At 55.2% G+C, this 23,035-nt stretch overlaps 1 protein-coding gene across 1 annotated transcript in view; it reads left to right on the top strand.

Annotated features, from left to right (window-relative positions):
- The window catches only part of VSTM2L (V-set and transmembrane domain containing 2 like), a 44,104-nt gene that overhangs the window by 18,197 nt on the left and 2,872 nt on the right, over window positions 1–23,035 (top strand). Inside the window, exons 2-3 of the mRNA XM_073308914.1 lie at window positions 12,533–12,702; window positions 15,965–16,015. Of these exons, the coding sequence (XP_073165015.1) occupies window positions 12,533–12,702; window positions 15,965–16,015 (221 nt within the window). The remainder of the gene's footprint in view (window positions 1–12,532; window positions 12,703–15,964; window positions 16,016–23,035) is intronic.

Here is a 23,035-nt window from a genome sequence, read left to right on the forward strand (position 1 = left end):
ACCTGCCTGGGAAAGACCAAAGTTCTCAGCCAGTTTTAACTGATGAATTGGTGAATTTCTGACCTGCTTCTAGACCTGAGCAGAACGAGAAGCGCCTTTCCCTTGCTGGCCACCGCGATCTGCAGCTTTGAGAATGTGGCGGCTTCCCCCAGCCCTTGTGTAGGAATGGCACAGGGAGGTCCCTGCTGAGCAGCACTGGGCTGGGCTGTTGATCCCAGAGGCAGGAAGCAAAGGCCTCGGGGGCTTTTCTATGAAGTGCTCCCACTTTTCTCTCTCCCGCGCCATGCACTGTGTTTTCGGAGTGCTGGTCGGCACAGCAGGTTCAGCGGAGCCGGAAAGGGCTCTCGGAGAAAGAAGAGTCCGTGCTGCATTGCTATAAAAGGCCCTCGCAGTCATCCTTATCGTCGCCTCCGAAGGCTGCGCCACTATCAATCTTTCCTAGGATTTCCCTCCAGGGGGACCCCAAACTGTTTATCACTTGCCTGGACCATTCTCCAGCTCATTGCCAGGTGCCAACTTCGCTGAAACCGACACTGATCAGAGGCAGTAACATCATAACCCTCATTAAAGCAATTCTTTATTTTACCTCTGATAGCAGCTGCGTGATGTGATGTTCCTGCCCTTTGCTTCCTCGTCTACCACTTCGTGTAACTGGAACACTCCATGCGGGTCTTTTGGGTTAGTTTACGTGTGTGTGTGTGTGAGAATGCTGCAAATCCATATTCACAAATGTTTGGCTTTAAGGAGTTTGAGCTTGTGCCCTGGTCTGTTTCATGTTCTATGAACGTTTGAGCATCTAGCTTTTCATCTGGGGACCAGCTCTGTGCCTTTCAGTGCAGACCCCTCCGCTCCCATGTGAACCAGTGCCTTTGCACATGAATATAGGGAGTCACGAGCCACACTCTGGGTTGGAAGTGCTTGCACAATCAGTAGCAACACCGTGTAATTTAAGTGACCAGTCATACTGCAGATATCAGTCAGTTTATGACAGTCCGCGGGCAGAAATATGTCTGAAGAAATTGCTGGAACAACCGAACCGGCCAGGAGATGCCTGCTCCCTAACAGGAGAGAGGACTGAGTTTGTGAAATCGGTCTGTTGCTTCCTGTGAATAGTCAACCCTAATCCAAAAGGAGTACTAGTGGCACCTTAGAGACTAACCAATTTATTTGAGCATTTATTTGATGCATCCGATGAAGTGAGCTGTAGCTCACGAAAGCTCATGCTCAAATAAATTGGTTAGTCTCTAAGGTGCCACAAGTCCTCCTGTTCTGTTTGCGAATACAGACTAACACGGCTGCTACTCTGAAACCCTAATCCAGTGTCCTTGTGGTGTTCTGTATTTCCCATTGTGTTTCCGAGACACCCGTCCCCCCTGCCCAATACCAGACCCACAGATACAGAGGCAAGACCTGCGTGTGCATGCATGTTTGTGTGTGAGCGTGTCCGTCCCAGCATCTCTCTGTGCGGTACTTACGTGGTCCATCTCCATGGACCTGGGCGGGTGGATGAAGCTCATGTACACACTCTGAATTAGAAAAGCAGAATCCCTCCTTGTCTGCGTCTGGCAGCCCCCAGCCATGTACAAACACTGCCAGCAGCGGGCGGCTCATCCACCGCTGGCAGGGTGGGATGGAGCCCTCCCCAGGCACAGGGCCTCCAAGGGCACCTCTGTAGCCCAAGGGGCCGTGGCTTCCATTATAGAAAGATCTATTTAGCATCTGCCAATATTGCCGAAAGGTTAAATAGCAACTAACAGTGAAAAAGGCTCCAGTGAAAGGCAGGGATTGCACCCTCTGACTGACCCTGACCCCAAGCCCCCCTTGATTTACTGGGGGCAGCATGGGACCCTTGAATAGGTGGGTCGTTTGGACCCAGTCTATTTTTATTTCTTTTGTTCCCACCAAGAACGGCCCCCCAAATACCCAGCTAACCAAGGGGGACTTTGACCTACTGAGAACCATCTCCAGTTTATACCACCGTCAGCAGAAGCCCTTACAGAACATGGTGTCTGCATCCCAACTGCATGCATTCGGTCTTGCAACACCGCTGCAGCCCCCTTCTGCTGCAGACTTCCTGGCTTTATCCTTTAGCCAGCTGGGCTTGATCAGCCACTTTCTGAAATGCTACTCTCTGCTGGTTGTACCTACTGGGGATTGCAGTTCCACACTCTCTGCCCGCACTGGTTCCCAGGGAGGGTGGCTAGATAAAATATCACCTACAGTATCTCTCTGTTTCCTCTGTCACTGAGCCTTCATCCCGAATTTCTCTCTCTGTCCATCACCTTATCACTAATCTAACACCCATGCTATTGCGCTGCCTTCCTTTCCCTCACAGACACAGTGTCTCGCTGTCTATCTATCAGCCAGACTAGCGCGCTCCATCAATCTCAAACTGAGAAGTCCTGATGTGCTGGGAGTTGGGTGGAGCGTCACTCCTCAGTGCTCTGCAAAGGGAAGAGCAGAGAAGCCCAGGGCAGAAAGACTGCATCCAGCCCATGCCTTTGCATCTCGTCTCTGATGCCAGTTTCTTTGCAGCGCATTATGGGTAATTGGGATGGGATACTTGGGGTGCTCTGGTTGGGTCAGCGTGAAAGATGATTATCTCTAGCTGTTAGCACTGTTTAGACTCAGACTTTGCTTTTAAATGTAATTTGACAAATGGCCCTTTTCAAATGGGAAGCATTAAAAAAATGTGAATTTCTCATTTCTGGAGTCCCTTTTGTGCTGGGCCTGGGCTCCTGCTCTTCTGAAATAGCGCCAGTTCTAGCAAAAACCAATTCCAGAAAGAAGGCAACATGATTTCCAGCCCGGCTGGTCTCTTGTGGAGTTTGTAATGAAATGTGAGAATTAGTGCAGTTAGTCAAGGCCTTATGAGCAGTTTAGATTTTTAGCTGTTAGCCATTTCCCTGAGCCGCCTGCACAATCCCACCAAATTGAAAGGGACCTACGGTGCTTCTTTCTTTGCTTCCTTTGTTCATGCACCAGTGACATTAGAGATGGCAGCAGAGTTCTGCGGCGGGCGTTTGGTGAATGACTTGCTGTTGCAGTGCCGATGCGGGGAGGGCACTTTCCTCGGCATGCCCAGGAAATATGGCAGCTATTTTATACTTTTCGAAAAGGACGGCTAGTGCGCTACGTCCATGCTTTCCTGCAAACAGTGCACGCACAGCTTTGCACACGCCGTGACTGCGACTGAGCACGCAGACGCGCTGATTGTGTGAGCAAACGGCGAAGTGCAGTTGTTCATGTATTTACTGCACTTACCACGTTAACTGCCTGTGGAAAGGAGCTGCATGCACGCAGGTCAGAGTGCAACGTAAGTCACCTCTCGGGGGTCTGGGTGTGACCAGCAGCTGCGAGCTGGCCAGAGTGCCCGATGCTAGGAAGTGAGCCTCTGCCGTCCCCTGCGGGGACACTGCCCGGCTGTGCAGCCCTGTGACCCGGGACACACTGCACTTTCCCCAGACATTAGGCCACATCCAGCTTTTGTGACCATATTAATCTTCCTGGCAACGGGTTATGATCTAATGAGCAGAGAGTGCCCATAGAGCCAGATCGACAATGAAACAGACGGGCCGTCCCTGCCACGGAGAGAGGAGATGGGGGCACGAGACAAAACCCTCAGTTCGGAGGTGGGGGTGGGAATGGAGGAGACGAGCACGGAGGAGAGTGAGACGGGGCAGAAACAGGGAGTGGGAAAGGTGGGAGCCAGGATTAATGAGAGGCTGAGAGAGGTGGTGAGGGTGAGACAGAGGGAGACTGGACTGGCCAGATGTGGGGGTGGGAGGAAGCCGGGGGGAAAGGAGCAGAGAATGAAGTGCTGGGGCGTTGGGGCAAGCAGGGCTGCAGTGGGGGGAGGGGGAGGAACTCCCCTATTCTTTCCCTGTCAGCAATTATTTACTGCCCGTTTCACTCTTTGTTGCCTTTTGATGGATGATTTCCAGCCGGCCGGTCACTCCAGTTTAGCCTCCCCTCCTCCCTGGCCCTGTGGCTTGGGGCCCAGCTGCAGCCAGCAATGTGGGGGTGGTAGCCAGTGGCCAGGGAAGGTTTTAAAGGAGCCGTTGCAGTTGTTCAGACCAGCGGTGCTGCGAGCGTGTCCCGTTAGCTGGGAGGGACAGTCGGGGAGCTGCTGGGCTGAAAGCAGAGGGCCTGTCCATGCTGTCCGTTGGACGAGCGAGGCTGGAGTGGGTGTAGCAGACGCGCACTCTCAGCTGCAGCCGCATCGGGCGTCGCACGGCGTTCAGCAGCCCCGTGAGAGCAGCAGGTCTCTGTCTGCGTGTCGCAAACGCTCGGCCCGGGTCAGGCTGCTCCCCACCCCCCAACAAGCAGGGCCCCTAGGCTCCAGCTGCGGGTGGGTGTCACAGGGTGGGTGTCACTCACTGTGGGTGGGTGTCACTCACTGCTGCAGCCCCCCTCCTGGCTGTGTCTGGGGAATGAGCGCTGCTCTGGTCCGGCTCCCCCTTCCATCGTTGGCTTGCCCCGGACCCTCTATCTGCAACTCGGGGTGCTCTCTCCCGCGTCATGTCTCAGCCCTCCCGCTACGTCACTGTACAGTGCCCCCTTCCGGGCTATCTCAGTCCCTCCAGACCAGCTGTCCAGTTGGCATCTCCCACAATCCGGTGCCACTTCTGAGTGGCTGGCAGGGGAACCCAGGCCTGCCTGCTACTCTGGTATCAGCCCAGAGACCCCCATCAGCAGCCAGGTTCTGTGCAATTTCCACTCGTGCTTCCGTTTCCCTGGGCTGCTTCCTACTCTGCCCCCCACAGGCTTTCTTCTACCCGTGCTGGGCAAACCCTTGCCCCAGGGCCAGGATCCCAGGGCGTCTCTTGCTGCCGGGCTTCCTCCTTTTCCCTCTCTAAGCCCAGAGGGTGACCACCGGCTTCCACACTGCAGCCCCCTTCTGCTGCAGACTTCCTGGCTTTATCCTTTAGCCAGCTGGGCTTGATCAGCCACTCGTCATTGTCAGTCAAGCCAGACACTCCGCTGGATCTGGTTAATTGGCCCTACCCGCACCACCATGACCCCTTCAGGGCCGGGGTGGGGGGAACGCCCATCCCCATAGGGCTCCCTGCTGTGGGGAACGTTTACGGCCTTGCTGCCCAGCTTGGAGGAGCCACTGCGGCCATGTTGGATTTGGGAGCAGTCGAGGGGCCAGCGTGGCCCAGCCGCACCCTCCATGACCCCTGTGCACTGCAAGGCACCCATCATCGGGGGCTGTGGGGGTGGGGTGTCTCCATGGCCACCCTCCGCCGGGGTTACGCCGGGTCATTTCACTGGGGGCATCACGCGGACCTGGAAGGTGCATGGTGCTGAACTAGTGCATCCCTTGGCCGGTGCTGCCTACTCAGGTGGCGTTGGGCCTGGTCCCGCTCTAACCCCCCCGCCCCCGGCCCCAGCTAACTATGGCATTGGTGGGGGAGGGGCTGCATGGCTTTCAGCTCGAGGACTTCGCTCACGGGGGGCACCAAAAGCTGGAGTGGCGACAGGGCCGATGGGGCTGAGAGTTACAATGATCAAAGCCCATCACGGGACAAGCGCAAGGTTGAGGCGGCTGCTCTGGGGAAGTGTCCTATGGAATGTCCCCATCAGCATCACGTGGTTTGGGGACGGACTGGTGCCAGATCACTGGCTTTCCCGGGCACCAAACCCAGCCCTCTGTGCTGCAGCGACCAGTTCTTGTACTGGCCTCAGCTTGCCTGAAAGCTGAGGAGGTCACAACCCGTGTTGAGCCTGGCCCAGGACAGGTTTTAACAACCCCAGCACCCTGCTGACAGCCCGTGTTGCCTCGTTCGGATGGCAGCGTGCTTGCTGCTGATTGAGAACCAGCTGCTGGGCTTGGCGGGACCTCAAAGGGGAGCAGAAGGTCAGCTTTGCCGAGGGCTGCTCTCAGCCAGGCGGTGGGCATCTTGCTGGAGCAGATATAACTGTCGCCTTTCCTTTCCTGGTACGTTTCAAGCGTGCCGGCCATGCGTGCCAGCACTCCTCCAGATGGCGGGGGCCCCTCTCAGCAAGATCCTCTTTGGTGTTTGCTTCTCCAGCCTGCTCTTTGTTGTCACAGAGGGACCCAGGATTAGAGGCAAATACAAATCCATTCTCAACGCCTGGGCTTCTTGGCAGCAGAGGCCCTGCACGTGTTGTAGCCTGTACTCGCCGCGCCTTCCAGGTGTCTTTCTCGCAGGCTCATGTTAATAAGCCGCTTTATGGTCTTAAGCGTCTGCTACACCGATTTTGTAACAGACACAGTAATGAGGGTCAGTTTATTTCCTCTTCGTCCTCCTCCTCTCACCACTGCAGGCACCATCAGCTCCCGAAGCTGAGACCAAGTCCTGTGAGCCAACCTGCCACTCCTGGGAATCTCTGTGCTCCATTTTACATGGTGGGGTGTCCGCGGCAGGCGGGGCCTCGCTGAGAAATAGCAACATCTGCATCGGGCTGAAATGGTCCCCAAGGCCAGCCCAGTGTGCGGCTCCCCCCTGCCCTTCATAGCTGTCGTCTACGTGTAGCTCCAGGGAGCAGGCTCCCTCCAGCGGCCAAAGCTGCCCCCAGCGGCTAAAGCAGCCATCCTCACCTAGCAGAATCCAGCGTGTCCGCTCCACCTAGAAGAGTCACTTGCACCTGCTAGTCCTGTCACCCCGAGAATGTCTCGCTTATGCATTGGCTGGGGGCCTGTGGAGGGGGGCTGGTTGTGATTCAGTTGGGCATCATGGGGTTAACTGCCCTACCCAGGGGTAATGCAGCCTCCTGGGCTTGTTGCCCCGCCCCTCTCCCCCTTAGTGTTACTCAGGCTGTCTTGAAAGAGACTTGCTCCCCCATTGAGCTTGTCTCCCTGTAGCCATTCACCAGGCCCTCCTACAGGGCTGACTTGATGGGGACGGTGATGCTGCAAGGATCCGGGAGATCTCACAGGGGAGAGATCCCGCTAGAGCAAATCTTTGATCTGCAGGACCTGCCGGGGCTGTTGGCAGAGCTGGCAAACAGAGGACGTCTGCCTGCTGGTCAGCACCGGGCTGGGCGTGCTGCTGGTACCCAGAGCCAAGGAAGAGGCTTGATTGTAGAGGTTGCTCCAGCCAAGGCTCGGTCAGATCTCCTTAGTGACTAATGATGGGGAGGGGGAGGCGCCTATGCGGGGGGCGGGGGCCGGCATTCCCACCAGTCCAAGCCTCTGGGGCCTGCAGCATGGTCTGGAACAGACTTTCTCATGAGATCTCCAGGGGAGCCACCAAGCTCAGAGCCAGCCCTGGATCCAAATCTGAATTAACCCCAGTTTTGCAGATGGCTGGCTTGAGGGAGAGAGGATGGCCCAGCGGTTAGGGGACTTGGGAAACCTAGGTTCAATTCTCTGCTCTGTCCAGACTTCCCGTGGGATGTTGGGCCAGCCGCTTAGCTTCCCTGTGACTCATTCCCCACCTGCACGGAGGGAGTACCTCTGCCCTGCCTCGTGGCGGCTCGGCGGATAAATACGTAACAGACTGAGGCCCTCAGCTGCGTCTGTGGTCCCAGCTGCAGTATCTAAGGCAGTGAGTATGGAAGCCCCATTGCAGAGAGTGCCCTGAGCTGTGGTGTCTTGATGCAGCTCTAGATCCTAGCTACACCTGAATTCAGGAAGGGGAGGCGCCGACGTTCTAGATCTCTACTTCATGGTACTGCTGCAGGGAACCCGGAAGGGAACGAACATAGAGGCCAGATGAGGGTCTTGGTCACACCACTGTAAATCTGCCCTGTAACCCTAGTTGAGTCAACAGAGAGTGACAGCAGCGCGTTGGGGACCACGTTCTGTCTCACTGCAGAAGGGCCTGGTCCCGTCCCGTCTCGTCTTGGCGTCCTCTGCAGTGCTGGGGAGGCTTCAGAGAAGGCAGTTGTTAGGGACCTGCCCTTGTCTCTAGACGGGGCATCTCAGGGAGTCTGAATTTTCGTTCTCGGTTCCATGTGGTGTTGTGCGTGGGGGCTTTCACGGCCACTTTCCTTCCGGAGACACAGCGTCAGACCTCCAAGAGGTGGAGCAATGGCCCCTAGAAGCTCTCCTAAAGGCTGGTGTCACCTCCAGCCGGGATATCTCCTCCTCCAGGTTCCAGGTGGAGCTGAAGAGGAGGCAGAGGGAGCCCAAGGGAGGGGCTGCGTGTTTCCCACGGGTGAGATGTTGGTTCCATGGGGGTGGACGTCCTATTGACCGCAGAGGAGGGGAACGGTTCAGTGCCGGCAGCTCTGGTTTTGGTTCGGATGCCCTTTGAGAAGGCCGAGCCCTGAGGTTAATTAATACGCACACTTCCCAGTTAAAACCGGAAAGAAAGAAGATGTTTGATTCAATCAAGCCTTTTCTCTGCTCATCTGCCAAATTCTAGTCTGTGGGAGCTGATTTTAATTGTGTCCCGAGTAATTTAGACATGGGCTTGAGCCCTCAGGCTACCCAGCACAATCTACACCCCTTAAACTCTATAATTAAAGCAGATTCCCTTGGAGGACGTAGGTTAGATCGCACTCCCCAGGGCGCTCGGGCAATATGTGTCCTGGGTGGACAGGTGAAAAGCAGCTGGGGAGCTGCGTTTTGTGACGAAAGGCGCAGCCCTGAGGTTTCTTGTCCGGATTCCACTGGGGATAATTCAGCCTCAACATTCCCCCCCAGGGTCACTAATTCTGTGTGCACAGGGGAACTGGGGCATGGGTAGTGCTAGGTGAGGATGAGGCCGTGGTCAGACTCCACCTTAGAAAGCAGGGTTCTGGACAGCTGGGGACAGGGTCAGCCGGCGTTATGACAGGCTCTCGTTGCTGTGTTGTGCAGTGTTTAGAACAAATAATGCAGATGCTGAAAACAAGCTGCTCAGCATTAATAAGAACTTACGTGGCATTGAAATCAGGAGTCCCGGTAGGATGTACTCATTAAGGAAAATGCTTCCCACTCACTTGATAGTCATTTACTTTTACATTGCATTGTTTAGTGTTGGGGGAACTGCAGTTCCCCGCCAGAGAGAGGCATAAATCGCAGCTTCTCCCAGGTACCACTGGGGCTCAGGGTGTGAGCCAGGGTCCGGCCCAAGGCTTTGTGCATGTGACAAAGTGGGACTGTTCTTAATGTTCCCTCTGAATTCTGTAGGGGTGCCTCAGTTTCCCCTATGCATTTAAGTCTCTAGGTGGTGGGATAAGAGGGTGTAATTGTTGCAGAGCAAAGGGCCAGGGTACATAAATGGCCGACACTCTGTCTCCTGGCAACGGATGGCCTGGGCCCTTCCCCCTGCAAGGTAAGAGCTAAAGGGTTGGAGAATAAAGGAATCTGGTGACCTCCTGGCCTGCGAAAGGGACAAAGCCCAGAGGAGGAGGGGCTGGAGGGGGAGTCAGTTTGGGGCTGGCTGGGGACGAGGAGTGAAGTGCAGACGGGGTTGTCTGGCTCACTGCCCCCCAAAATGGACCCCGCTGAGGGGTCGTGTTCTCTGTACCTACAAGTTCTGTATTAGACCATGTTCCTGTCGTCTAATAAACCTTCTGTTTTCCTGGCTGGCTGAGAGTCCCGTCTGACTGAGGAGTTGGGGGGCAGGACCCTCTGGCTTCCCCAGGAGCCCGCCTGAGCGGACTCGCTGTGGGAAGCGCATGGAGGGGCAGAGGATGCTGCATGCTCCGAGGTCAGACCCAGGAAGGTGGAAGCTGTGTGAGCTGTGTGTCCTGGAGACAGGCTGCTCCCAGAGAGGAGGCTCCCCCATAGTCCTGGCTGGCTCCATAGGGAGCAGTTCCTGAGCGTCGCCGAGCAATGCTGAGGCTCCAAAGCAAGCTGGTGCCCTCTGTCCTTGGAGTGGGGCCTGGTGAGCCCTCGCTGCCACTGCCAGAGCTGGACTCGTGCAGCCGATGGGCAGAGGAAAGCCGACCCGTCGGGCTGCCACACACCGACGCTGTGTTTTATAGAAGGGGAAATGAGGAACCACCAGTGGCTGCCTTGTTCCTTACAGAGATGCTGCCGTGCTCCTCTGGTGTCATGGAACGATGCTCTTGTGAACTGAAGGAGGCAAATTGAGATGCTGGGCTGGGCTGGGCATCAGGAACCTGGCTCTGAAGCCCAGCTCTGCTGCGTTCTTGCTGTGTACCCTTGGGCTGGTCACATAACCATTCTGGGCCTCAGCTTCCACATCTGTGAACTGGGGATAACAGTACTTCAGCTTAAGGATGGCTCTTTACCTTCCAGCAATGAACCAGTCTTCCCTCTGTACACCGTGCCAGGGCCTAACGTGCGAGCCCTCCCCTTCGGAGACCTGCTGTAGATTCAGACTCTGCCTTACTCACAACAGAGGAGAACCTTGTTCAAGCCCCTGGTGGACGGTTTCCACCTCGCCAAACCCGGGCTCTTTGCTGTAGAGAGATTGAAGACTGGGATAGCAGGGCTTCTGCTCACAGGACTGAGGTGCAGGGCAACACAGCTTGGGGACCTCCTGCCTGGGCTGGGACAGCAGAGGTTGTGCAAGTTGGAGGAGAGGAGCATTGGCAAGGCCCTCTGCCATGGCCAGGACTGGAAGGGCAGGAATGCTGGGGGCTGGGGTTTGGGGCATTGAGGGCCATATAGGTGGGGCTGTGGATGAGAATTAAAGCACACCGTCAGAGCAGCGGGAGGAGTTTGCACCGTACCCTGGCTGCCGGTGGCCCTTGGACCCCGTAAGCAGGAAACTGACACACAAGCTGCAGACAGAGAAATCCATCGGTTGTACTTTTTGCTGATGTTGGAACTGGAGGGCAAGATCCTGATTAGGCCATAATCTGAGAACGTTAGTGTCATTGTTGTTTAATTGTTTCATGGTAATGGCCCCAGGACTGATGTTGCAGGAGCAAGAAGCGCAGCCCTTGGCTGTGTGTCGTGGCGTAGCTGGAACCAGGAGACAGGGGCCATTCATCCTTTTTATGTAGCCAGCTTGAATCAAGAGAGCGCTTTCACGCAGACCTGTAATTCGCACTTATTTCCAGTGCTTGGATGTTATGGAATCCCTGGGATCCCCTCCTGCACTGACTGAAGCCTTTGTAATTCTTTGTGTCTGGGGTCCCTTAGTTGAATGGGTGGCCTGGGAGGAGCACTTCCAGGAATTCAGCAAGGAGACGGGGATGCCTGTTAAGCCCCTTATGCAATGTATTTTCCTGAGCTCCCCTGCTAAAATGGATTAAAGGAAAGCGATAAGTCTACGGGATTTCCATGCGTCCAGAGGGACGGAGAGATAGCAAAGGTATTAACTTTTCTGTCTGGGCTGATAATAATTCAGTTTTCAGCCTGGATCAGAACTCTGCAAGAAACCCACGGGGAAGCGGTGCACGCAGTTCTAAAGAAATCAGCTCCCGAGCATGAATTGCAGAGGCAGGAAAAGCCACTGGGGCAGGAGTTGGAGGATTTGAGGGGCAGCTCTGGGGATCTTGGTGGCTGGAAAGTCAGCACAGAGCAGGGTGGGATGAACTGGTTCTGATAAAGTAGCTGCCCACGTTTCACCCAAATGAAACACTCCTGGGAGGGAAGTTACCTGTTCAGCCTGGAAGCGTGGGGGCTTCCAAACTCTGGAAGGCTTTGAGTTTTCAGCCCCGGGGAGTCTAACCAAAGAGGGTGGGGACGGGGTGGAATCTCCTGACAGGGTAGAAGCTGTCGGTCGGATATGTTATTGATTGTGACAAAAGCATTTCCGGAATGACCTGCCCATTGCAGACACTTGACAGGGGAACAATACTCTCCAGAGATGAGGAAAAGAATTCTAATGACACCTCTGAACAATATTTGTTTTGCGAGAGAAAAGCAAACCATATGGCGTGTGGGAGACTGTTTGGGGCAGCATTAAATGAGGATTTGTTTTTCATTTATACTTTGATTTAGGCAGCGCTGGGATTGTGTTGGATTTACTGGGCAGAGATCCTGTAACATAGACATCTTGCATGTCCTGGAACGGGAAGCACCCGGGAACAGTCGGTTTGGGAGAGCAGGATCCGAAAGGCCCCCTTCGCTCTCCTGTGCATGCTGCTGGGTCTTTCTCAGGCCGGATATTTCTTCTTTTAAAAAGCCCATGGGTCTGGTGCTGATCGCACGGGCAGAAGTCTGGGGAAAGCGCAGGGGAGCCAGTGAAGGTGAAAATGTAGAACTGGCGAATGTGAGAGGTGAACCAGGCCCAGCAGACATCTTTGACTTGAATGGCCCTGTTTGTACGGAAAGGATCGTTCCCAAGATGGGATACGCTGGGGCAGACTCTCCACACAGAAGCTGGTATCTTTCGGTCCCTGGGCTAGGGCTAAGCCTTGTAGCCCAGAGTTAAATGAACACGGAGGCTGCCCAAGGCAGATGGCTTCGGCTTGGGCTGACGCCCACTGGTGCAGAAAAGCCTCAGTGGGTCTGAAGGTGGCGGCCAGTCTCCGTTCCTCAGCCCCGGGGGATGGGATCTTTCCAGTGAATACCTCCTGCTGACGGGCCTGGGCGCAGGCTGTGCCATAGCCAGCAGAGGCAGGGGGCTGTGGGAAGGGGTCTGGCCAGCTGAGGATGCATGCCCTGCAGTCCCTAACGGGGGGCTGGCTCTCCCTTCTCTCTCCCCTGCAGCCCTGTTCACAGAGACCCCGCACGACATGACGGCCCACGCTGGGGAGGACGTGGAGATGGCCTGCTCCTTCCGAGGCAGCGGCTCCCCCTCCTACTCGCTCGAGATCCAGTGGTGGTACGTTCGCAATCACCGGGACTGGACAGACAAACAGACGTGGGCTTCAAACCAGGTAACCCCCCCACCCCGGCGCTTGGCTGCTCTGCCTCGGAATCAGTCCCTGAGATCTGTTGGCATTTGCCTTTGGCAAACCAGACCTGCCCTCCCGCAAGGCCAGGGGCTGGTGGTGGGGTCCTGCTCACGGGCACTCCCCTGCCACCGGGCTCCTGCCCCTCCCTTTGCTCCTGCCGCTGCTGCCGGCAGCCAGGCAGTGTTCCTGGTCGGCTGGCATCTCTGGGATGAGCCATTTTATTACCGTTTGCCCAGGGTGTTCGTGTCTCCAGCAGGCTGAATCCAGAGACTTTATCCCAGTGAGCCCCCCGCCCCTGGAGCTAAGGGAACTTCCCCCTCCGTGGTGCTGAGCTCCTTGGAGGAGGAGCCAGAGCCACGGGGAGTTGTAGGAGCTCAGCACCTTGTAGGATTGGGCCCTTTCCTTCTTTATTCAGCTCCTCTTTCCCCGCTCTCCCGTCTCCTTCCCCAGAACCCGAGTCTCGCGGTGGAGTCTGTTTCCCCTTCCCTCCCGAGATGGGCCGCGAGTCCCTGCCCCGCCATCAGGGATCACACCAGGATGATGCAAGCAGGGAAGGTCACTTCCCAGGGTCCTGCAGGCCAACGCCCTGCACCTTGGCTGGGCTGGAGCAGCCGGAGGGTGTGTGGCCTCCCCCTGGTGTGTCTCTTTCCCCAGTTACCTCTCACACCAGCTGGCCGATCCTGCTGGGGTTTGATAATATCGCAAATGGCTTTGTCTCTGTGCGCCTGTGTTCTCCCCTGCCTCATGCACTGTCCATCCCCCTACCGCCTGCTCCCCCTTTGTGCTGTATATCAGTCCTGGCAAACAGCTGTCTCTTTATTTCTCTTTCTGTTCACACAGAGATAAGGGCCAAATAATGGAAAGGCAGCTTTAGGTATTTTAATGAGGCTGTATTCTTGTGTCTTTGGCAGTACGCTGCTACCGGTATTACCATAAATTGAGAGAAGTGTCAGAGAAATGCTATCACTCGACAGCATTGCTATAGAATGGGCGGGGGTGGGAGATTGTGACTCTCAGGAGTTTGCAGCAGGGCATGGAGGCTTCCAGGGAGGAAGCTGTATGCCATGCCGCAGAGCTCGGACACCTGGGTCCCAAACACTAGGGGAGCAGACGGAGAGGACCCATTGCGCTTGAGGATGCTGCTGCACAGCTGAGTAGAAAGAACAGGACTTGTGGCACCTTAGAGACTAACACATTTATTTGAGCATAAGCTGTCGTGAGCTACAGCTCACTTCATCGCATGCATTCAATGGAAAATACAGTGGGGAGACTTATATACACAGAGAACATGAAACAATGGGTGTTACCCTCCACACTGTAACCAGAGTGATCAGGTACGGTGAGCTATTGCCAGCAGGAGAGCGGCAGGGGGATGGACCTTTTGTAGTGATGATCAAGGTGGGCCATTTCCAGCAGTTGACAAGAACGTCTGAGGAACGGGGGGGAGGGGGGAGGGGAGAGGGATAAACATGGGGAAATAGTTTTACTTTGTGTAATGACCCATCCACTCCCAGTCTTTATTCAAGCCCAAGTTAATTGTATCCAGTTTGCAAATTAATTCCAATTCAGCAGTCTCTCGTTGGAGTGTGTTTTTGAAGTCTTTTTGTTGTAATATTGCGACCTTTAGGTCTGTAGTCGAGTGACCAAAGAGATTGAAGTGTTCATTGCTGCTCCTCGGGGGAAGTGCTGAGCTGTGAAGCAGTGCAGAGCCCAGAGGGGAGGGGAATGGGGAAGCAGGAGGGTCGTCCCGACACTGAAATCTAATGCAAACACCAAATATAAAACCCAATTCCAGCCAGGAGCCTTTACCGATCAGTCCGGGCTTATCTCTATGGGCCCAGGCTGTCAGAGACTCCCACTTTGCACAGTCGGCCCTAGCACCCAGGCCTTCCCAGATTGCCCGGCACAGCTGTGGGTATCACGGCCAGCCAATTACAAGAGCAACGTCCTAAAGAAGTTACATGCAAACTGTGGCTGCGATATTTGAATTTAGGAGCAGAAGGTAAAAGCAGAGCCTGTAAGCTGCAGGGCGTCTCCTGCATAGTGCTGGGCAACCCCAACGCTCACCGATGATGCTTGGCACCTGCAGGCTGAATACAGTTCTGTAGCTGGATACTCAGACTAGAGCCCAGGGCAGCTGAGTGGTCACTTAGGTACCCACCTTGGAAAATTGTGCTCAGCTCCTGGAACAGCTCCCCCTCGTGGGAGGCTTGTGGTGGGGTGCGGCTCTCTGCAGCAGGGTGAATGTCACCTGGAAGGGGTGAGGAGAGAGAGGGCAGAGAACAACCAGCTCAGCGAATGGCTGGCTTCTTCCCCTCCCGTCCCTCTCTCCATTTCCTTTATTCCAGGCCCCTCTGTGCTGCCCAGATGGTGCCCGGGCTCAGCAGCGGCCTCGTCCCCGTGCAAAGAACATCTGTTCACTCCTAGATGCTCTGTGTGGCAAGGCTCCTGGGGCTGGGGCAGGGTCCTGCCCGGTGTGTTCTCCAGGGCTCTTCCCAGACCACCCTTAAATCACTGGGCCCAGTGACCCCCTTCCCCTGGGCGGATTATTCCCTGCTCTGAAGTCTGGGTTTCCAGACATCCAGCCTGCATTTTCCTCTTCCTCTTCAGACTGGTCCTATTACTCCTGGCCATCCATCCCAGTGATCCCTGCCTTCCTTAGCCACCATTTAGCCCAGCGGCATGTTGCTAATCTCTCCTCATAAATCATTCACCCCAGGCCCTTCATTCAGCTTTTGCCTTCCTATTTGTCATCATCTGCCTGGTGTGGAGGGGCCCAGAGCTGACAGCAGCATCCTCGGAGTGCTCTCAGCATGGAGCATCTCCCCAGTCTCTGGCCTGGTGCCTCTCTGCCTGTTACAGCCTGGTGTCATCACCTTGCATTGCAAACTCCTTTCTAATCTGCAGTCTGCCAGGTCTCTCTGGCCGGGAGCAGCCGGTGCTAGCAGGCAGGACTGGTGCCTTTTCCAGGTGCAGCGTTCAGCGCTGAAAGGCTGAAGCAGGATAAATTTTTCCTCTTTTCCTTTCACTGCTGGAACTTTCACTCCGTAGCACGCTTGCTTCCCCTCCTCCACGCTACCTCCACCACCTAAACGCCAGCTCTCCCTGCCAGCCCCTCTTCTCTGGCCTGCCATTACGGGCTGAGGTGTGAATTAGTCTGATGGGTTTTTCTCCCCTTCCAGCTGAACTAATGGGTTGTCTTCTCTCTGTTCTCTCCCCACCCCCATTCCTCCCTTCCCCACAGCTAAAAGCATCTCAGCGGGAAGAAGCTGGGAAGGAGGCGACAAAAATAAGCGTGAGTTTGGATAATGATTTCTGGCGAGGGGCTTTAATTGAGGGTGCAGCTGTAACTTTGGTCCCCGAGACACTGGAAGCTTGGGCAAAAATTGCACGGTTCTGTTTTTTAAAGACCAAAGATTTTTTTCAATTTGATTTGAAAAGCTGCCGGTGGGAGAACCAGTGCATGTTGTGGTCAGGACCTGGTGGCCACTCCACAGTGAAGGCTTGCAACCCAGGGCACTGTGCGGAGTGAGTCTCTCCCGGGGGTTTTGCTTTGGAATCTAAGCCTGAATTCTGGAGAGCATTTAAGTGTGCACTCAAGTCTCACTGATGTACAGTGCAGTACGTGCTTATTCGCTTTCCTGAATTGGGGCCATTAGAACAAAATGACTCATTTAGCCCTTGAAGCAGTTATGTTTTCTGCAGTGTTTTAAAATTCTTTGGGGTCGTCTTAAGCGCCTGCTGTTGGGCCCGGTGGAGCGGTGCCCTTTCTCTGCCCAGTGACCTCGTGATAAATCACGTCATAGGCCTTTGCCAGGGAGGGCAGTGAGAAATGGTTTGGGCCAAAGACTCTGGCTTCCCTTCTGCTTCCATTGAGGCTGCTAGACGGGGCGCTCTCAGGCTGGAGAATCCAGAGGGAAAATCTGACTGAGGGATACACTGCAGCAGCGCTTCCGAACTGGAGCATTGGGACCGTTTGGGCTGCTAGGCACATGCCTGCTGGATCATCCCACAGCTCCAGCTAGCCCCACACAGCCAGGTGTGGTGTCCACCCAACTTGGGAGCTCAGTCGCTGCACAAGCTGATGTGAAGGGTCCGATGCTGTGAGGTGCTGAGAGCCCTCCTTCCCCAGTGGAGTTCATGGGCGGCAAGGGACTTTGGATCCTTGCAGGAGCGCTCAGGCCTGTGGCTCTGGTGGGGCTCCTTGCATGAGTGTGGGTTGCTGGCATGAGGAGGGCTGCAGCCTTGAACCTTCGCACTTGTTTATGAGCATTGCCTGGGCACCTGGATGTGTTGGCTGCGAGCGGGGCCCCAGCATGCTGGGGGTGGCACAAACATGTAGCGAGAGACAGTCCCTGCCCCCGAGAGCTCACGGTCTGACCAGACCAGACGGCCCCACGTAAGGTTTCCAGCCCTGGGTTACAGGCGGGGAGCTGAGGCCCAAAGACCCGAATTCTCAGTCCTACTATGGCCCCTGTACGCTGCCTGCCGATGTTGAGGAGAACCTGGCCCCAAGAGGGAGCGACTGGCTCCTCGCACACAGGGTGTTTGGGTCACAGCTGGAAACTGATCGCCCAAGTCCCAGGCTTGCACCTTCGCTGCAGGCCCCACCCTTCCCGTCACCGCCCCAGAGCACAGCTGCTTCAATCCGAGCTGGCCTGAGCTCTGGGAAAGCCCCGAAACTCATCACCAGCCAGTTGTCATACTCCCCGAACGGAGGGTGTCAGACAGCCCAGGATAGATCTTCTTTGAGTTCCTGAGGCATCTAGGGAACACATTTACACTAAGGAGAAAATTGACTTAGCGGATTCGGAGGCCAGAGACATTTCGGCTCACGTGAACAGAACGAGGAGACACCAATTAGTTAAATAAAATAAATGGTCCTGGCCGCCTGCTGTCACTGGCGTCTTCGTTCCCTCCCTGTCGGTCTGGCTCCCGCGAGTGCTCTCGCTGCTCTGGCTCTGATAAGACAGGTGCGTCATAGAGTCTTGCTTCTCAATTATCTTGCAGCTCAGGGTGGAGGCGGGTTTTGCCTAGGCCGGGGTTGACAAAAATAACATCATATTTTAAAAGCCCTGGTTCTAATTGCCATTGCTCTGACTGCCTGGGATTTTCAGAGCCCTGAGCTAGCACGAGGAAGGTCCGAGCAAGCCCAGCACATCACTCCTGTGTTCTGTGCCGCGTTAAACCGCCGAGCTCACCCCGCGAGCTGGGGCACTCCCCAAACTCCTGTCTTCTTTGGCAGGAGTTGACGGTGCTCAGTACCTCACAGGATTGGGCCCTGAAAATACAGATACATTCTCAGGCTACTGGAAACCTCCAGGCTGATCGAACTTCAAGTCTCATGACTTAGGGGCATGTACTCTCATTTCAATGTGTGGGGATTAACATGGGTAAATCTTATTGACAATAATGACTTCCCCCCATGGAGTCCAGCACACAGAGCATATCCCCCTGGACCTAGTCAGACGGGTCGTCTCCAAAATGTTAAGCCCACATTCATCACCCTTCACACGTTGTCCCGCCGGGAATTTATTTCAAACATGTGGACATGTTTAGAACCCTGATCTAGCTGAAATTTCTCTATAGCAGCCGTTGGGCTACTGCCTCGGTGCTGAGATTGGAACAGCTCACCTTGGTGAGAGTCCTGCTGTTTAAAAAGTTCTCAGGGCCCGATTCAGAGCCGGCATCCAGGGACTCTGCTACTTCAGTGGGGTTGCACAAGTCTGAATTTGGCTCAGGTGTGGGCACTGCTTGGACTCTGTGTAGCAACCTAGGGCTATGGTCTCGTGAACCCTCTGGAGGTTGCTCTCTGTTCATACGGGAGAGCTCCAGGAACACCCACGTCGTGTTACTGTTGCAGACAGTGATGCTTCCCCTTCCGCCTCAGCGTCTCTGGGAAATAGGGTGTCACCGCGCCGTTGAAGAGAGATTAAACGGCGATCCCAGCTACGCGAGGTCATCCGAGCACACAAAACCTTTTCATAAGACTCAGGGACGTTAATCCACCTGCCAGGGCCAGATTCCAGGGAGAGGCTCTCCCTGTTCCCCCTGAAACGCCTTGTGTAATTGTGCCCGGGCTTCGCTCTCCCCTGCAAACCCCGGGGGCTGTCGCAGCTGCTGCATTCAGCGGTGGGGAGGTGACTCCCGGACAGAGTGTCAGCAGGCTGCTGTGGGCGATGTGTAAACCACCATCGCTGGACTCGGAGACGTAGACTTTAAGGCTAGTAGGGGGACCACCAAGTCAAGTCTGACCTCCTGTGTCTCACAGGCCACCAGCACCCACCCACTAACCCACCACGGTCTTACAGCCCCCGGGGGCTTAGACTGTTCTGTGCACAGGCAGAGAATAGGTGGGGGTGAGGGGCAGCATGTCTGAGGTCCCTGTTGTGGCAATTCAGTGAGCTAAACCCAGCTAATCCTGGAACGTGACCTTCGTGGAAATTCCTTCCTGACCCCATATTACGGTGTGCCTTAACAGCACACCGACCGGCTACGCTGGAGTAATGCGGGAGCGTCGCAGGACGCACCAGCCTCGCGTGCGCCCTGGGGTGCTGTCACAGCCGGGGCTGGGAACTGTGTGACGTGCAGACACTGCAGAAATGCAGGATTTTGTAGTTTCAGTCCATTCGCCGATTTGGTGGTTACAGGTGCAGTATCAACAAGGCACACAGTGGGGAATGGCTGCAGCTGGTGTGGCTGAGTCAGACTGGGTTGAACACACGCTGGAAGAAGTCCTTGATGGACAAGGCGAAAATATCCCCATCTCAGCCCCCAGTGCTTTCCTTCCCTGACACCCCGGCAGCGCTAGCCTGGTGAGAGGCCTGGGGATGCCAGCCCAGTCGGTTTGGATCAGCTACCTGCCCGGGCAAGGGCAGTGGTGGGAGGGTTACACAAAATGGCACTGGGTCCAGCTCCCCGCTCCCCTCCTCCAGCGGGTCCCAGCCTGTCCCGGTAACGCTCGCTGGCGGGACCTTTGGAAACGAGCGGCTCAGGTCCAGGGCTCCCCAGAGGTGCGCCTGCTCGGGTGCCTTTGGAAAGCCGGGCGTGCGTGTGACCGAGCAGGTTCAGTGGGATACGCTGCGTCACAGGGGTGAGCTTAAAATCAGCAGCATTGCCAGGCAAGCAAGCTCTGCGAAACACCAGGCCCGCTCCTTTTGCGACTTCCCTTTTCTGGGCTGGTTTCGAGTGATTCCAGAGCTCTCTGGAAACTGCCAAGGTTTGGCTGGTTTCCACCTAAATCCAGCACCAGCTCTGACTTCCTAACTACTCGGCCCAAGACGGCCTGGGTGAGCCTGCTCCGTTTGGGGGTGCCAGGGTTGTCTGGCATAGGGTTTGCCTCAGGGCCCATCAGTCTGGCCCCTGCCTGTCCAATGTGTATGGACCCGGTAAGTGCTCACCTGGGGCCATGCGGCAAATGCCTCTTGGAGGTGCTGAGCACCCTGGCTTCCCTTTGAGGGACCGTGGTGCCTTCACGATTTAGCGGAGACCCATGGGCATTTGGGACAATCCGCAGCTGCTCACTGGCCTCATGCCCAGGCCGCCAGGCATCCAGCTGCTCTGCTCTGCGTGGTGAAGACTGAAGGCGTAACATTAAAGAAGCTCACCGGCCCTCCCTCAGCCCCAGCCAGCTGGGACCCCCGCCCCCCACAGCGTCACTCCCAGCTAGCAAGAGGAGTGGGGGGAGCGCAAAGGGAATCAGATGGAGGCCACGAGGGCAGAAGCTGCGGAATGATCCTGGGGCCGGGGTCTTCTGTTTAACTGCGCAATTGCATTTCCCAGCATAATGAGGCAGTTACTTGCATGCCCGAGTGTGAGCAGCACCTTTCCCTGCGTAACTACGATTGATTCCCAGGCAGGCTGGGTGTGACACTCCTCCAGCTCAGGCCACGGGGAGAGATTCGCTTTTGAAAACATTTATTGATTGATTGTTGTTTTAAATGCCCGTGCTTATTAAACATTTCAAGACTGGGAAAGAAATGCAGGGAGATGAGCCGTCCCTGCAAGTGACCGTGATAAATTGTGCGCAACGTCCAAAGGGCAAGCAGAGGAAAAACTAACGGCCCCAGAAAGCAAAGCAGGGCTCTGCGAACGACGTGCGGAAAACATTGCACTGAAAGCTCCCTGAGCCGGTTGTGGCCCGCTCAGACGCAGTCAGATCATAAATAAGGTTCTCAGTCTCAGAGATTCCGATTGCATTACAGCCCAGGAACCAGGAACCACCTTCGGAAGCTGACTGCTTCAATCCCCATTCACGTCTTTTCAGCCAGGATGAAACTCAGCCCCGCGCAGAGGCCAGCTCCAGACCTATGCGCCCGGGGGACTAAGGGGGACTTCAGCCTTGCACTAGGCCGCTTTCAAAGGAGTCTGTACGGGGGGGAGGTTCCAAACTTTCAGCCCTGGGTGGCATTTCAAGGTGCTATTCCAGCTGCTTGGGAGGCAACAGCAAGTGCCCATGTCTCTGAGTTCGTTAGCGAACTGCTGGCTTGGTGCATTCGGGCTGTCACCGAAGGGCAGTTACGCCCTTACAGCGACTGCATTTCCCTAGGAGGGCAGCGTTGGCCATGCCAGGAGAGACTGCTGGGCTACCAAGGCGATTGGTGTCCAGCTGCAGCATGGCCAATATCCAGTGCATCAGAGAGAGGGTACAAAAGAAACCCTCCAGCATCTAGCCCAGAGTCCAGTGCTGCACCAGGGGAGAATACTCCTTCCTGACCCCTTTGGCGGTCACTTCACACCCTGAAGCATGACATTTCATTACTTTTATCTCAGCCTGCATCACTGCAGATATTATTAGTGATCATAAAATTATCCAGCCCTTTTATAATCCAGCCCCAAAATGGGACTCTAAGACCCACTAGAGCAGCAAATTCCACAGACTGACTGCAAGATTTGCAAAGGAGGTTTCCTTTTATTAGTGCTAAATTTGCCAGCCATTAATTTCTTTAAGTGACTCCTTGTTCTTGTAATACAAAGTTAAAAGGAGGAACTGATCCTTTCCCATAACACCCTTCAGAATCTCCCAAGCTTCAGCAAGGACCAGCTAGCTCACCTCCCTTCAAGGCTGAATAATCCTTGGGTCTGCAATACTTGGTGTTGTGTGTAAATTCTAGCCAGACCTCTAGCCTTCCCCATCTCAGCAGTATCTGTCTCAAGGGGAGACAGCCGGGGCTGGACACAATGCTGTACTTGGAGAAATGGCATTGTCCGGTGGAACAGGGCAGCAGACTGGGACTCATGCCTCCTTGCGTGACCTTGGTCTCCAGTCACTGGGCCTCAATTTCTCTATCTGTAAAATGAGAATAATGATCTTTTGCTCAGCTTTGCAATATGCTCTCAAATCTGCGGATGAAAAGTGCGATATAAATGCAAACAGCTATTTAAATTCCTTCCTGACCTTGCTGCCATCAGGAGCATGAGAGTTGCTGACCCTTTCCCCCTAGTCTGTGCAGCTACAGCTGTGAGTTTTGGTCACAAAATTATCCAGCCCATTCTAAAAATTCATCAACAGTATTTGACTCCCTGGCAGCTTCCTGCCCAGCTAACTCTCATGTTGCATTTTGAAAATGTAGGGTGAAAAAACTTAGCGACAGCTTGCCATTGCTGTTCTGGTTCCTTGCTGCCCCACAGGGCCTTCCACGCCAGCAGAGGGCAGGGTGAGATTGCATGCCAATTCTCTGCTGGGTTTTCAGCTGGAGTGACCATTGGCAGCTCTCTAAGATTCCCATTAGCAGACGCTGCTAAGGGGATGTGGCAGAGCAGCTACATGTTGCTACCCTGCAATCTGCAGCCGCCTGCAGGTCTCAGGAGAGCCCCATCCGTGGCTGCTGTCGAGCTGCGTAAGGCCAGCTCCCCAAACTGTGCGTCCAGCCCGACCCCCTCACTCCCATCTTAGGGCATCAGTTCAGTACTCTCTGGCTCCACGGCTGCAGCTGCAGAGCACATGCAGCCCTATAATGAGTCCATTCATTAGGCCACTGACAGGTCTCTCCCGCTCTCTGAGCCTGCGGCTGGGTTTGGTTCTGCCCTGTTGGTTCTTCAGCAAGGGGTTCATGACTCCCAGGCTGCAGCCTCCAGGCCAGTCGCTAAACCCCGCCGACTCCTCAGCTCACCAGTGTAGTGGTAAGGAGAAAAATGGCCTTTCCCATCCAGTGTGATTAGAGGGAACAGAGCCAGGGGCCTCAGGGCGGGTTATAAATCTGATTTATTGACCTCACCCAACAGCAGCAGCAGCTTGGACTAGTGCGTAAGTCTTAAATTTCATTGGGTGATAAATACTAAGAGCAAATCAATTTGGTAGAAAAGCTAATTAGCC

This window comes from Lepidochelys kempii, chromosome 13 (genome assembly GCF_965140265.1).
Source record: "Lepidochelys kempii isolate rLepKem1 chromosome 13, rLepKem1.hap2, whole genome shotgun sequence".
NCBI lineage: Eukaryota > Metazoa > Chordata > Testudines > Cheloniidae > Lepidochelys > Lepidochelys kempii.